The 16,549-nt window shown below is 51.2% G+C and overlaps 1 protein-coding gene across 3 annotated transcripts in view; it reads right to left on the bottom strand.

Annotated features, from left to right (window-relative positions):
* TIMP2 (TIMP metallopeptidase inhibitor 2) overlaps positions 1-16,346 on the bottom strand; it is a 58,035-nt gene extending 41,689 nt beyond the window's left edge. Inside the window, exon 1 of one of the 3 annotated variants that reach the window (XM_064270634.1) lies at positions 16,202-16,346. In XM_064270634.1, the coding sequence (XP_064126704.1) occupies positions 16,202-16,331 (130 nt within the window). In that variant the 5' untranslated portion in view covers positions 16,332-16,346. The other 2 variants (XM_023556841.2, XM_064270635.1) reach the window with 2 other exon arrangements.
* Between the last annotated feature and the right edge of the window lie 203 nt (positions 16,347-16,549).

The raw sequence follows: 16,549 nt of genomic DNA, 5'->3' as shown, positions 1-16,549 counted from the left end.
AATCCTATGGGGCAGTTCTACTCTTTCCTAAAGGGTCGGTATGAATCGGAATCAACTCAAAGGCAACAGGTTTTGTTTTGTTTTTTTTTTTTTAAATAAGTGTTAATAATAGCATCCATCTATAGACCCACTGGAGCCCTGGTGGCACAGTGTTTAAGAGCTCATGCCAACCCCATGTGACAGAGTAGAACTGCCCCATAGGCAGCAGAACCATAGAGTGTCCTAGGCTGTAATCTTTACGGAATCAGATCACCAGATCTTTCTCCTGTGGAGTTGCTGGTGGGTTCAAACAGCTGACCTTTCAGTTAGCAGCTGAGTGCTTAACCACTGCACCACCAGGGCTCCTCGTTACCACTAGACACACCCAGATGCTGACGAGCTGTTTGTGGAAAAGGGTACTCACTGTGTGTGTCTCCAGATGACAGGACTAGACCACCAAGAACACATCACAGACAGGCAAAGACTGGCTGGGTGGAAGGCAGAACTTTCTACAGGGCTGTCTTGAAATCATTGGGCTGACTTGGTAGGAAGTGAGATGCCCATCACTAGAAGCATTCAAGCAAAGGTTGGATAAAACAAACGTCAGATACACTCTAAACTTCTCTGAGTCCTACAGTCTAGAAATGCACTCTGACTCCAGCTGGCTGCCCAGGGCCTTGGTTTTCGCCCAGGTCCTGGACTTGTAGCTACTTCTGGAGCGGCGCTTCCTAAACATGCTGGTTTTTGGACTGGCTTGTCAGAACCAACTGGGGAGTCCCTGCCAGGACCCACAGTGAGTTTCTTTTTACCTGAGCCCTGGAGGTGGGACCTATGAATCTGTGTGTTTAACCAGCTCTCCAATGCCCAGCCATCACTGGGACCAGCATTCTAGAAGGCCGAGGCGGTGGACATCCACCTCTGGATGAAGAAGATGAGGCTCATCGTGTCTCACTCTGCATACATGAGTTAACTCCTCAACGGGCCTCACAAAGATGGGCCCAGAGGCAGAGAATGATGTTCCCCAGGCTCACAGACGAGGCACCGGGACAGCCGCGTGGACTGCTGGCAGCTGATCCGACTGGTGGCTTACTAAATGTTTCCTGACAATGTCACTCACCTGCTTTCCCCAAACCTGGTTCAGGTTCCAAGTGCCCAGCCTAGGTCAGGGGCCCCCAATATCCTCTGCTGTTCTTGCTTCATGCCCCCCACCTCCCACTCCTGCAAACAACCATATTCACTTCCAACTCAATCTCACCAGCATCTACTTCCCTCCTCCCAGATCAAATGGTACATGGAGAGCCCCCGCAGGAACTTTAAAACTCAGGTTCTGGAGATGCAGCCTGGAGACCCTTATTAGCCCACTTCCCACAGCTGCCAGCGGCCCCAGGCCCTCTTGGGAGCCTCACCAAACAGCTGGGCACAAAAGGACACCACCCTCCCAGTGGACAGGGGGTAGGCACAAGTGTCTCAGCCCAGAGGTGGTATGCATGGCGTCTCTGGGGCCCACTGACCACGGCTGGCTGGAATCGCAGGTCCCCACCTCCACCAGCAGCCCAGGATCTGCTCCAGCTGGTGAACTGTGGCAGCCTGTTGCCATGGGAACCACAGAGCTGTTGTGCTGTGACATCAGGGAAGGGGTGAAGTCAGGGACAGTGACGAGCCAGACAGGGGGGAAAGAATGCAGGTCAGGACACACAGCAATCACAGAGGTTTGGCTCAGTCAGGTGAGCAGACGGATGGCCAAGGAGGGGCATTTTGGAGCTGCCAGGTGTGTGAGCGCTGTTTGCTGCATGTGAAAATCCTCCCTGCAACACCTGGTGTTAGAGCCGTCCCTCCTCGCCCAGCTCGTAGCATCACTCATCTTCAGGGTGTCGCTCTTCTCCCTGAGCCTCAGGCTGCCAAACAGGTATACTTCAGGGTCAGGCCCCGCTGACAATGTTTAATGCCTCTTCTCCTATAGAGAGACCTGATGTTCCAACTTGGAGAGCAGGAAGGGGAAGCAAGCTCCTGCTTCCAAACACCTCAAGGATGCCCAGTTGAGCAGAGATGAACCAGAGGCTACGGAGAAAGGACCCTGGTGTGGTCCCCCTCCGTCACCTACTCACCTGCACGAAAGAAGACCTCGAGCACTCTCGACCTTGCTTCTAGGCTGGGAAATCCTCCACAAATTTGACAGTTAATTAATTCCATTTTTTTTTAGGGAACATGCTCTGGGTCCCAAGAAGTCAAGGCAACTGGTTCTCAGGGTTTTGTTTCTTAATAAAACAAACTGCAAGAATTTGGCTGATGTTTGGGAATCTCGGGAGGTTTAAGTCTCAGGGGAGCTGAACCTGGGACAAAAAAAGCCTTTGTCTTGTGCTGGGAGGGCCCTTGGAGAGGTTGTCTGGTCGATGACTCAGGCCGAGCTGCCCTAGGCCCAGCGCAGGCCAGGAGGAGGTATCCACGTGTGAACATTCTTGGATGGAAGTAGCTTCGATCACAGTCCACCTTCCCCCACCCACTTCCTTTGGTCCCTCTTCTTGGCCCTGTAGATATGAAGCCATGTGTCCATTTCCCCTTCCCAGGAAATGTCCCCAAATACTGGCCTTTCAGCATGGGCCTGTCTATCTACCCTGAAGCAACAGAAAGTTCTAGAAAGGAAGGGACCGACATGGTGGCCAAAAAGTACAGCCTTCAGGGCCTTTGACAAGGAGCCCTAGCGGCACAAAGGTTAAGCGCTTGGCTGCTAACCGAAAGGTTGCTGGTTTGAACCCACCTACTGAGTCTGCAGGAGAAAAGACCTGGATATCTGCTTGTGTAAAGGTTACAGACAGAAAGCCCTATCCACAGCTCTACCCTGTCACATGGAGTCTCCCCGAGTCGGGATTGACTAGACATACACAACAACAACAGAGGAAAGGATGAGGAGCCCTGGTGGTGCAGCAGTTAAGCACTCAACTGCTAACTGGAAGGTGCGTGTTTCAAATCCACCCAGCGGCCCTGTGGGATAAAGACCTGGCAATCTGCTCCCGTAAAAATTACAGCCAGGAAAACCCTATGGGGCTGTTTTCTCTGTCACATGGGGTCGCTATGAGTTGGGATCGACTCAACGGCACCCAGCAATAGCAACAGGGCTTTTGACAACCCTTTCCGAATATCACAGAGCTGCCCCCACTGCCATCTCTCCAGCCTTTGCCAACTTAGAGCAGTTCTCCCAAGCCGGGCTCTCCCGACATGACTGTTATGGGTTGAATTGTATCCCTCTAAAATATGTGTCAACTTGGTTAGGCCATGATTTCCAGTATTGTATGGTTGTCCTCCATTTTGTGATTGATGTAATTTTCCTACATGATGTAAATTCTAATCTCTGCCTGTGGTTAAAAAGGCAAGATGAGTTTGATTAGATTATGTTAAGGAGGATTAGGGTGGGAAGTAACACCCTTACCAGATCACAGCTCTAATCCAACATAAAGGGAGTTTCCCTGGGGTGTGGCCTGCACCACCTTTTATCTTAGAAGAGATAAAAGGAAAGGGAAGCAAGCAGAGAGTTGGGGACATCATACCACCAAGAAAGCAGCACCAGGAGCAGAGCACGTTCTTTGGACCTGGGGTTCCTGTGCTGAGAAGCTCCTAGACCAAGGGAAGATTGATGACAAGGACCTTTGTCTAGGGCCAACAGAGAAAGGAAGCCTTCCCCTAGAGTTGGCGTCCTGGATTTGGACTTGTAGCCTATTAGGCTGGGAGAGAATGAACCTCTCTTTGTTCAAGCCACTCACTTGCGATATTTCTGTTATGGCAGCCCTAGATGACCAAAGACAAAGACCCTAGTAATTCCTACAATGCAGCGCCTACCCTCTGGATTAATCTGCTCTGCTGAACGGTTTTTCTGCCTACACAGGTTCTGCCTCCTGACAGGGAACCGAGCCCAGCCTTACAGGTCTGGCCCACACTATTGTTGACTGGAATTAGACCTGTACTTTATCAAATTCTAACTTTAAATCACATCCATAACATTATGGCTCCACCAATTATTGAACAATAATATCATTTATATCACACACAAGTACAATTGTACCGAAGATCATCCAAAAGAATATTGAATATACCATGGACTGCCACAAGAATGAACAAATCTGTCTTGAAAGAAGTACAGTCAGAATGCTCCTTGGAAGCCAGGATGGTGAAACTTCATCTCATGTACTTTGGACATCTTATCAGGAGGGACCAGTCCCTGGAGGACATCATGCTTGGTAAGGTAGAGGGTCAGTGAAAAAGAGGAAGATCCTCAATGAGATGGAGTGACACAGTGGCTGCAACCATGGGCTCAAACACAGCAACAATCGTGAGGATGGCGCAGGACCCTGCAGTGTTTCGTTCTGTTGCACACAGGGTCGCTATGAGTCAGAACTGACTTGACAGCACCTAACAACAATATAACATTACGCCTAGTGGAAGAAGGCAGACATAAAAGGACAGATATTGTGTGATGCCACACATATGAAATACCTAGAATTGGAGAATACCTGGAATTTGGTCTAGAGACCAAAGTTTATTAGTGGTTACCAGGGCAGGTGAGAGTGAGGGGAAGAGGGGGGTCACTGCTTAGGAGGCACTGAGCTTCTGTTACGGGTGACAGAAAAATGTGTAAATAGATAATGGTATAGCTGCACGTGATAACATAATTGTCGTTGTTGTTAGGTGCTGTTGAGTCAATTTCCAGCCCATAGCGGCCCCATGCGACAAAGTAGAACTGCCCCATAGGGTTTTCTTGGCTGTAATCTTTATAAAAAAAAGGAGGCTGTAATCTTTTTTCTTGGTCGTAATCTTTACAACTTTCTCTCCAATGAAGCCGCTGGGTGGGTTCGAACCACCAACCTTTTGGTTAACAGCCAAGTGCTGAATTGTACATGTAAAAAATGTTGAAATGGCAATTTTTTTATTATAGGTATATATATATGTTTACCTCAGTAAAAAAATTAACTAAAATTACATGTATAATTCAAATTCAGTACAGAAAATGAGGGAATGGACACTTGTAGAAGAATGTCTACTTTCCCCTAACTTTTTACATTTCAATTAAAAAAAAAAAAACTTAATACTACCACTTGATGCCTGCAGAGTCTCGGGCACCGTGGTTTGTCTGTCTCGCCTGCTCCTGTGTGCGTAGGTGCTTCTAACATTTGCCTAAGACAAGCAAGACTGAGATGAACACTCTTGTGTCTCGATCCTTGCATGTGCCTTAACGAATTCCCTAGGAGAATGTCCTACACAGAGAATTGCTTGATCAAAGGGAACACTTATTTATCATTTTTTTTTTGTGCTTAAAGTGAAAGTTTATAAATCAAGTCAGTCTCGCACACAAAAACTTATAAACACTTTGCTGCATATTCCCCATTGCTCTCCCCCTAATGAGACAGTCTGCTCCCTCCCTCTACTGTCTCTTTTCGTGTCCATTTCGCCAGCTTTTAACCCCCTCTACCCTCTCATCTCCCCTCCAGACAGCAGATGCCAACATAGTCTCGTGTCCACCTGATCCAAGAAGCTCACTCCTCACCAGCAACCCTCTCCATCCCATTGTCCAGCCCAATCCCCGTCTGAGGAGTTGTGAAACAACACTTGTTTTTAAAGCCCCTGCTAGGTGCTGCCAAACGGCCCTTCCAAGGCTCTGAAGTGCGAACCTGAAGACCAAATGTAGCTCTAGTCAGGCATTTCCAACGACAACAAGACCCTTGGCCCAACGGAACGGAGCAACGGAAAGTCCAAAGCCATGAAGTCAAATCCTGTTTCCAGGGACCGGAGCCAGGATCAGGAGTCCTGGCACCAACGCCTCAGCTGTGAGACCTTGGGCAAGTCACCAACTGCTCCCCTCAGACAGTGAGGAGCTAATAGCTGCCTCACCTACCCTGCAGAGACCTCGTGAATAGGAAAATATGTGAAAAGTCCTTTTGCACTGAAAAGTCATGGATGGATGGATGGGTGAGTGGGTAGATAGGTAGAGAGAGAGATAGGTAGATGATAGATATACAGACAGATGATAGATAATATCAAACAAAAAAACAAACCCATTGCCGTTGAGTCCATTCTAACTCACAGAGACTCCACAGATGAAAGACAGACAGCTGCTACCTTCAAGTCGACTCCAACTCACGGCGACCTTACATACTACAGAACGAAACGCTGCCCAAACGGCATCATCCTCACCATCACTAGCATATCCAAGCCCATTGTTGCGGCTATTGTGCCAGCCGTCTCACCAAGAGTCCCCCTCGCTCTCCCTGGCCTTCTACTTCATCAAACGTGAAATACTTCTCCAGCAATGGATCCCTCCTAATGACGTGTCCAAAGCCAGCGAGTCAGACAATGTTCTGTGTGATTCATTAAGGTTTTCACTGGCTGGTTTTTGGAAACAGATCACCAGGCTTTCTTCCTGTGCACCACGGGCACGTGATCTTCCTTGGCATTGGGAAGACCCTGGCGATGATATGTCCTCGTACCTTACAGGGTGTATTGTGTGGCTTAGATGTCATTGGTATGTGCAAACTCTCTAGACACGCAAGGTAAAGTTATCATTACTACAAGCCTGCACGTCCAATGCTTCCGTCACACTCTTGGCTTTCTTCTTGTTTTCCTTCCTGCCCACGTCATGGAATCCAGAGGGGACGTTGAGGTCTTGATGGTCAGCATAGAACATTCTCAACTAACTGGAGTTTACAGGACATGGTGGCACAGCGTGGAAAAGGCAAAGGAGCAGACCATCACAGGTAACTTTTCTGTTTAGTGTTGGGATCAGCGTGATTTTTTAAAATTGTGTTAACATATTTATAACATGTATTCACAATATTGTATACTCATCACCACTACCTATTTCCAAAATATTTTTCATCACCCCAAATAGAAACTCAGTACCTATTCAGCAATAGCTCTCCCCCACCCTCCAGCCCCCACCAACCCAGTGCCATCAAGTCGATTCCGACTCAAGCCCCAGGTAACCTCTAATTTATTTTCTGTCTCTATGAATTTGCCTATTTTGGATATCTCATATAAGTGGACTCATACAGGAATCCCCAGGTGGTGTAAGTGGTTAAGTGCTAGGCTACTAACTGAAAGGTTGGCAGTTTGAGTCTACTCAGAAGTGCCTTGGAAGAAAGGCCTGGCAATCTGTTTCCAGAAGGTCACAGCCATGAAAACCCTATGGAACAGAGTTCTGCTTTGACACACGTGGGAGCACAATAAGTCAGAACTGACTCAACGGCTAGTGGTTTGGTTTGTTTTTGGAACCATACAATACGTGACCATTGGTGTCTGGCTTCTTTCACTCAGCATACTGTTTTTGAGGTGTGTCTGTACTGTAGTGTGTATCAGAACGTCATTCCTTCTTCTGGCTGAACACTATCCCATCATATGGACAGAGCACATTTTGTGGACCTATTGGTCCACTGACAGACATTTGGGCTCTTTCCACCTTTTGGTTATTGCGGATAGTGCTGCTACGGACACTGGTGTGCGTGGGTCTGTTTGGACACCCGCTTTTAATGCCTTTTGGCTATATACCTAGGAGCTGAATTGCTGGGGAACCCTGCTGGGGAGAAGTGGTTAAGAGCTACAGCTGCTAACCAAAATACCGGCAGTTAGAAACCACCAGCTGATCCTTAGAAACCCTACGGTGCAGTTCTACCCTGTCCTATATGGTCACTATGAGTCAGAATCGACTCGACAGCAATGGTTTGTTTGTTTGTTTTTCTATCTTTGACGGTAACTCTAAGGAGCCTTGGTGGTGCAGTGGTTAAGTGCTCAGCTGCTAACAGAAAAGTCAGTAGTTTGAACCCACCAGCTGCTCCACGGGAGAAAGACATGGCAGTCTGCTTCTGTAAAGATTTACAGCCTTGGAAACCCTATGGGGCAGGTCTACTCTGTCTTATAGGGTCGCTGTGAGTCAAAATCGACTTGACAACAACGAGTTTGGTTTTTGGTTTATGGTAACCCTGTTTCAGTTTTTGAGGACTTGCCAAACTGATGTGATCTTTAAGAAGCATATTTGCTCTTGTTACATCATCTGGGGCTGCTCTCAAACCCACCCACATTCTTGGAGCTCTTGATTGGTACCCAGGGAGGAAGGGCCACAGAGGCGAACTTGGCAGCTGCGAGAAGCCTGGGCTTGACATGTCATGGGAGTAACAGGAAGGACTGAAAGCTGGCCACATCGAGTGGAAAGGGGAAGCCCATTTTCTGTTCCACAGAAGTGACTCTCTTTAAAGGGTTCCAGGGCAGAGGTCAGAAAGTTCCTCAGTAGCACTGTCCGGGGTCTACAGCTCTGGGGGGGGGGTGGCCAAGAACCACCATCGATTGGGCCCCCTGATGCTTTTACACACCATACTCATTCACCAAAAACTGACCCTGTGTCCTCCACGGCCAACCCTGCAAAGTTAAATCCTGCTTCCGCGGAAGAAGAAACTGAGGTTCAGAGAAGAGCAGAATAGGGGTTCAGAACCAGTCCCTTCAAAGTTCCTTCCAATACCCTCCACTTTATCCTTTTCTCTAAAATGCTGGTCCAGCCCCTCATTCTGCTCTTGGTTAAGGATCAGCTATTAAAGTGGGTTCTGCGCAGACTGTCTCTGAGGATACCAGAGGGGCCTTGGCACAGCCCAGTCCAATGTCAACTTGTGTTGCTGACTCAATAGGAGGTGGCCCTCATGCTGACAGGGCTGGAAGGCCCAGCCAATCTCTCCAGACTACAGATCTAAAGGGGTCAAATAAAGTCTCCGCCCAAGGAGGTTCTGTCCCCAAGAAATCCTTTAAGAGATCTCAGGGTCTCTTCCAAAACCAAAAGCCAGGCCTTTGTCTGAGGCACGCCTCTCTCTATTCTAGGCTACGCTGCCCAAAGCCTCACAAGCCCACAGCAGGTACGCGAGTTCACTGCGTCTTTTTTTTCCGTGTGGGTTTGGAGGATGATGCTCTACAGGTACGTTTCTTCTCAAGTCATCCTGCTTGCTCTGGCAAGTAGGAACCAGGTGGCCAGGAGAGGGACGAGCCAGCTGCATACGCAGAGTACCAGGGAGCTCATACCTGTACAGTCAGACCTGAATGACCTCGGTTAGGGGTCAGGAAACTTTCTCTTCAAGGACAACTTTATAGAACATACTTTATAGTATGTTGTTGTTGTTGGGTGCCGTTGAGTCAATTCTGACTCATACTGACCCCATGTGACACAGCAGAACTGCCCTGTAGGGCTTCCTAGGCTATAATCTTTACAGGAGCAGATCACCAGGTCCTCCTCCCACAGAAGCCTGGTGGGTTTGAACTGCCAACTTTTCAGTTAGCAGTCGAGCACTTAACCATTGTGCCACCAGGACACTTTATAGTACAAAATCAAACCAAACCTGTTGCCACCGAGTTGATTTCGACTCACAGCGACCCTATAGGACAGAGTAGAGCTGCCCATAGGGTTTCCAAGGAGTGGCTGATGGATTCAAAGTGCTGTCCTTTTGGTTAGCAGCTGAACTCTTAACCACTACGCCACCGGGGCTCCACTTCATGATATGGAGCCCTGGTGGAAAAGGGGTTAAGACCTTGGCTGCTAACCAAAAGGTTGGCAGTCTGAATCCACCAGCTGCTTCCTGGAAATCTTATGGGGCAGTTCTACTCTGTCCTATAGGGGTACCGAGCATTGTCTTCATCATGAATGACAAAGAGGAGCTGATGGGCTGGTCCTGGCTAAAGGAGACTAAATAGACATGACAACTAAATGCAGCATGTGGTCCTGGACTGGATCCTGGATCAGGAAAAAGGACCATCACAAGGATACTATTGTTACAACTGGCGAAGTCTGAATATGGACTGAATTCATTAATATCACCAATATTAAACTTCCTGCATTTGATAACTGCATTATCATTATGTAAGAGAATGTCCTTGTTATTGGCAGACACCTCTGAAAGAGTGAGGGGTGAAGTATCCGGAAGTCCACATTTTACTCCCAAAGAATTCAGCACAAATAGTAATTATGAGATGAAACAAGTCTGGCAGAACACCAGCACTTGGCAGACCCCGATGAAGGGCACATGTACTACTCTTGCAACTTGTCTGTAGATGTGAAATTTTTCAAAATAAAATTCCCAACACAGTCCTGGTGACTGGGACCCAGCTGTGGTCTGACCCCACTGTATGCTTATGCTCTGCACAGAATCCTCTTCCCGATATCAAGTTCTATCAGAACGTTCCAGAAACCAGGAGCCCTCCCTGTAACAGCCTGCACGGCCAGCCAGCAGAGCTTGCTCACCACCGGGACAGGCTGATGGTGGAGGAGGAAGCAGGTACTGCAATGTTCTGGGCCTTTCTGTCTACTTCCCTCCATCTAGTCTGGTGGCTTCCTGCCTCTCACCCCACTCCCAGGGGTCTACCCAGAAGTCTCTTTATTAAACGCCTTTTGATCTGCTTTCTACCACATCGTAGTAAGATATTTTGGACAGACAATATCATCCTTAATTTAGAGATGGGAGTAAAATCATTCAGAGGTCTGAGGTGGTTTGCCATATCACCCTGGAAGAGAATCCGGTGCCCTCCCGTTCTCTCCCAGCAAGCCAAGCTCCTGCCTCTGCTTTCCCTTATTCTTCAAAAAGTGGTGAATGGGGGCAATGTAAGAAGTGTCGATACCCTACTTTAAAAAAAAAAAATCTAAAGAGGAAAACGATTCACGTCCACACAAAGAACTCACAAGCATATTCACAGTAGCACTATTCACAGTGGCCAAAAAGTAGAAAACAACCCAGGTGTCCATCAACAGATGAATGGATACACACCATGTGGTCAGTCCATATGATGGAATATTACACAGCCATAAAAAGGCACGAAGTCCAGGTACATGCCACGACATGGGTAGACTCTCACACCATGACGCTGAGTGAAAGAAAACAGACACAAAGGACCATGTATTATAGGCTTCCATTTACGTAAAACGTCCAGAATAGGCAAGTCCACAGGACAGAAAGCCAAAGAGTGGCTGCCAGAGCCTGAAGGCGGGGAGAAGAAGCAGTGACTGCTAATGGGTGCAGAGTTCCCTTTTGGGTGATAAAAATGTTCTAAAATTGACTGTGATCATGGTTGCACAACTCTGTGAATACACTACAAACAGCTGAGTCGCCCACTTTAAAAGAGTGAACTGTAGACTATGTGAATTATATCTCAACAAAAATAAAAATAAAAAAATTGCTTAAGCCTCTGGGCACATGAACAAGGAGCTTGTACAGTCTGTACCTCCGAGGCCCAAGTCGAGGTCGAGTGCCCTGAGCGGTGGATCCCTGTCCCCCCCAGCCCAGCTCTCTTATGCTCTCAGTGGGCCCTTCTGCCTCCCCCCATCCTGAAGACAGCCCCCCACCTCTCTCTTTCCACTCATGTCCCGAATGCCTTTTAACTTTAAAATAATGGCACAATAGATAATCATCATAGAAAATACAGACAAGCAAAGGAAATGAAATCCTCCGTAACTTTACCCGCTGCCTAGAATTTCATTTTTCCCTTTTTGTTTTTCTTAAATAATATTTTATTGTGTTTTCAGTGGTTTTCACAGCAGTTCAGGTTCCCATTTAACAATTTCTATACCAACTGTTCAGCGACACAGGTCACCTTCGTCACAACACGTGATGTTCTCAGTATTTCCATTCTGGTTGCTCTGTACGTTGCCCAGAATTTGGATGGATTCCAGCCAGCACGTAGGCCTCGGGGGTCCAGGTGAGTGGGGCCTCTCCGTCCCCTGCCCTCATGGAGACACTGATGTTCTTGTCACCCCGGGGTCTGGAGGTCCCCTTCCTCCCTGGCCCCATTCTCCTCCCTTCCTCCACTTCCCCCACCACTTACAATCCTCGGTGCCCACGGCTGCAGTGTCTCCACGCTTTTTGTCCAGACACTCTAGCTCTTGCGTGTGTGTGTGATGTGTGTTGTGGGGTGTGGGAGTGTAAGCATGTGAGTGTTGGGTGGGTGGAGCTGTGTCCTTGGCAGTACAATGAGGCCCGTCTTTTCTTCCTTCTCTTTATCTCCTCTTGTTTCTTTCTCCTGCTGCTGTCTCCATCCTCGTGGAGCCTGAGGAACTCAAAGCACATCTCTTTGTGCAGGAGGGTCACCTCCACCTGTCCCCTGGGCGTCCATGGGTGGCTCTGTATCAGGACAAGGGTGGCCACGTACATCTCCCCTCATGTACACATCCCCTCACTTAAAAGTCGATGGAGGACTTGGACTGCACAGCCTATGTCAGTGGGACCTGCCAGGCAACCCCGCTGCATCTGTGGAGACAGGGGCAGCCACCAGGAGACAGGTGTGAGCCCACCTGCAGCTCACAGACCACTGCTGGGCCACGTTGCTGGCTCTGCACCCCAAGAATTGGCAGATTCCTGCAGCCGAGCAGACCCCAGGCTGCACAGGGCCCTCAGGTCACAGGTGAGGGGGACAGGATGGTGCGGGAGAGCTCCTGCCCAGCTACTGTGCCCCACAGTGCGGGCCCACACCTGGCACAGACCTCTTTACTCTCCCCACCTCCCAGCAGCTCAGGGTCCATCCTCCAGAAAAACGTGTCCTTCCAGGGACACTGTCCGAAGTCAAGCCCAGATGTCCCAGCCCCCACCACGGTCTGTCTCCTCTCCTCCCTCTGGGAGCCTCTATCTTCAGCTCTGGCACACGCACTTCCTTCTGAATTCTGGTCATTTCGAAAGCTTATCCATCATTAATTTTTTGCCTGAAACACATCAAGTCTGACTTCCTTTACGTCATGTTACACCAGGCAGGCAGGGAGGGTCCGACTACCCATTGGCAAACCACTTACACACTCGCTGCCTGGGGACAGGGACAGAGCTGTACCTGTCACACCCCTCGCACACATCCCCCGAGGCTGAGCAGGCCAGCCCATAGCTGTTTACAGAAACAGAAACCAGCCAATACGAGAAGCGGGACTCACAAAAGTGTGACACAGCCCAACTTTCAAGAGCACCCCCACCCTCCGCCGCCACCACGCATTTGGGCCTGATTCAGTGCACAGGAATCTGATCCTGTGTCCTGTCCCAAGCACACATGTCTGGGAAGAGAGGGCTATTTAGGGGGGCTTGCTGTGTGTCTTCTGGGGCACCCACTTCTATAATCTGGTCCCCACCAGTGCATGCTGTGCCCACCAGGGCCCGCTAGGAATCAGGCCACCCTTGTCCCGTCCACCCTGGGAAAGGGCCTTTTGGCCTTGGCTGTGAGCCCCTCCCCACCTGGTAAGAGAGACCACCATACACTTTGGCGAAAGCAGTTTCTGGAAAGGGAACACCCTGAGAAAGACAGCATCCGGCATTCCAAGAGCTCTTCTAGAATCAGTGCCTCCGGGCATCGCCACCCAGGCCAGAGGGAGATTTTGTTCTTGGTCTAGTCCAGCGAGCCCCTGTTTCACCCACGGCTCCAGACGCAGGCCCCGGCAGCCTAGCTCTGCCAAGTAGCTCAGTCGGCCGACCAGCTCCAGGCTCATGCTCATGGAGCTGCTGCATAAGGGAGCCCACAGCTGGTCTTAGCCAGATCACTGTCGCTATGCAGCCTTGCAATAGATGGCGAAGGACTCCATTAGATGGAATCGCAGCCAGCAGCACAGACTGGGTATGTTCTCTTAGGGAGACGGGAGACGCTTCCTGGCTGTCCTGGCTTTGCTGGAAAGGTCAGGGAGCTGGGGCCTTCGGGGAGACCAGATCACCTCCACACTATGTTTATAACCTCATAACGAACCTTTTTGCTGACCATGGTTCCAATCTTACCATCAGCAAGAGCCCAGGAGAGAGCTCCCAGGAATCTTCCCATGGGCAGGATTGTTTCATTAAAGAGAAATCTGAGTATCTTAAGTCAATTGTCTCTTGCAGACAGCAGACCATTACAAAGTCTGCATCTACCAACAATAAAAGGAGCAAGCATGCCAGAGAAAAGTCAGCCTCTTATTAACCCGACACAGGTGCCAGGCCACCGCCCTTCTCCCAGGCCTCCGGCTGCACTGAAACACCTGGGGCGTGGGGGCTTTTAAAAGCACAAAAGCCTAGGTCCTGGGCCAGACCTTCTGTACTGGCATCTTACAGAGGGACCCAGGCCTGTGCAGGTTTTAAAAGCCCCCCGGGCAATCCGGCTCTCAGCCAAGGTGGGGAACCATTATTTCACTGTTGGCTTTATCTGAGAGCCCCTCAGGGGCCTGGCTCATAATAACCTTAATCTGCGATGTCCTCAGAGTCCCTGGGTGGTGCAAATCATTAATGCCCTAGGCTGCTAACTGAAAGGCTGGAGGTTTGAGTCCACCCAGAGGCGTCTTGGAAGGCCTGGCAATCTACTCCTGAAAAATCAGCCACTGAAAATCCCATGGTTTTACTCCGACACACGAGGGGTCACTGTGAGTCAGAATCAACTCAACAGCGGCTGGTTTTTTGAGGGGGTGCCCTGCTCTGTACCCCAAGCCGTCCGCGGGTGAAGGAAATGTGGTGCAAGGGGGCCAACTCGGGCTGTGGCATGTGGCTCTGAGCCCTGCCTGGACCTACGAGCTGAGGTGGGGTTAAAAACTTGGGCTATTCGATGACTTCCCTGCAATGTCTGAGACGCAAATGCCAGGAAATCCAGGCAGATGGGAGACATTCAGAAAATGAGAAGTTGCCTCAGGGCATATTGAAGCTCCCTGATCTTTGAAGTCTTTGATGCCAACCCAAAGCAGAAACAGCCACCAGCCTCACCTGCAGCCACCTTACAACTAGGCGGTCAGTGGGAAGGGGCAGGGAGCCAGGATGATGGGTGCAGCCGTGGTCCAGCTCCTTCCCAGTGGGTGCCTGAGAATGAGCCCTTGAGACTAAGGAGCCGTGTGGGTCCTCCTGAGCCTACCCCTGCCTGCCTGGCTGCTCTGCAGGGTGGGTGGGAAGGAGGTACTCCCTCTCTTTCCCTGCAGGAAGCCCACCTGGTTTCCCAATGAGAAGATTCTCTCGTGCTTCACCATATCTTGCTGAGCACCAAAGCCCTCACTGCACCTAAGTCGGATTTTCTGGAAACTCCTCTCCAGCCACTCACACACCCAAGCCCAGGTGCCCTGGGCCATACCTTCCCACGGGTAGGAGTACTGAAAACTTCCCACCTGGGCAGCAGGGCAGCCCAAGGGCAACCGGGTGCAACCAGGAGCCGGGTGGGGTCTGAGGATGGGGAGCATTGCTGAACACAGGGGCAACAGGGAGAGGCTCGCTTGAGTCTGGCCATGAGGGGCCTGCCCCAAGCACCTGGCCTTGTGTCAGGATGCTGGGCTTGGTGAGGCTGAGGAGCAAAAATAACCCCATGGGGAAGGCTGAGGGGCTGCAGAGGTCCATCTGCTGGGTATTTGTTGTTTTGGTTAAACTGAATGGCCCAGGAAAAAACATACCCCCTTGGCTAACAGCCCCAAGGCCAGAGAGGCCTGTGAGCATCAGAGCTGGAACCTGCACTGCCCAGCTTTGTCTCTTCCTCCCTCCCATCGCCTGGGGACAAGGAGCCCTGAGGGCAAGATATTTGCTGGGGAGTTAAAGCAGCCAAACCAGCCCCACCCACCCCTGCAGTGACCTAAGTCTCCCGTTTGGATAGATGTCCTGAAAAAACAGTCACAAGGGGTAAAGCGCCAGGGGGTCCCCCTCCCTGCCCAGGCCTGTTTGTGGAGCCCCGTACAGGGCAAAAAGCCAGCCCACGGGGCCCTACTGAGGTTCTCCATGGCCTCTCTGGGTTCCAGCAACCTGCCCCAGTAGGGGGGCTTCCATCCCTCAACCCCCTTAATCAGGCCAACCCCAAATGGGCTGTTGGGCGAAGGCCAGGCCAGATGTCCTTCCTCGCCCAGCCCCAAGCCCAGGGGAGCCCAATTCCACCTCACCTGGAAAGTTTTTCTGAGGGTGCCCACCACTCCAGCCCACCGAGGTGGATCCCCCCACCCCCACCCAGCGCTGTGCCCCCCTTCCCCGCCCCAGCACTGGCATCCGAGGGCGCGCCGCCTGCCAAAGCCCGATCGTTCCCTGGCTCCCTGATCCCGGGTTGGAGCCCCGCTGGGATTTCGGTGGAATTTTGAGGTCGAGAAGCGTCTCGGCGAAGCAAGGGAAAGAAAGGGCACGAAGGAAAGGGAAAAAGAAAGTAGGGTTTGGCGTCAACTTGCAGGATTCCAGAGGAGGCGAGGGCCCTGGGGGAGGGCGCGGGGTCCCCATGGGGGCGGTGGGGCCGCGCGGGGCCGCGCGGGGCCGCGAATGCTGCTCCTTACCTACATCTGCATTGCAAAACGCCTGTTGCGGGTGCACCGGGGAGCAGCTGCAGGCGTCGGCCGGGCGGAGCGGCGCCACCAGTAGCAGGAGGCCGAGCGCCAGGCGCAGACTGCGGGCCGCGGCGCCCATGGCGGGCCGGCTGCTTGCGCGGCTCGGCCGGGCTGCGCTGCGCCGCCTCTGGGCGTCCTCGGGGCGCGGGCCGAGCCGGGGTAGGCTCGCGCGGCCGGGCACTGGGCCCACGGGCGGCGCACCCTCCGCACCGGGCCCCGCGCCGCGCAAACTTTATGCGCTTTGTCCGGGCGCGGCTGGGCCGGCCGGGCGCTTTCCCGCGCGGAGGAGAGAGCGGG

This window comes from Loxodonta africana, chromosome 18 (assembly GCF_030014295.1).
Source record: "Loxodonta africana isolate mLoxAfr1 chromosome 18, mLoxAfr1.hap2, whole genome shotgun sequence".
NCBI lineage: Eukaryota > Metazoa > Chordata > Mammalia > Proboscidea > Elephantidae > Loxodonta > Loxodonta africana.
Note: the sequence above shows the minus strand (reverse complement) of the source record. Positions and strands in the feature narration are given on the sequence as shown.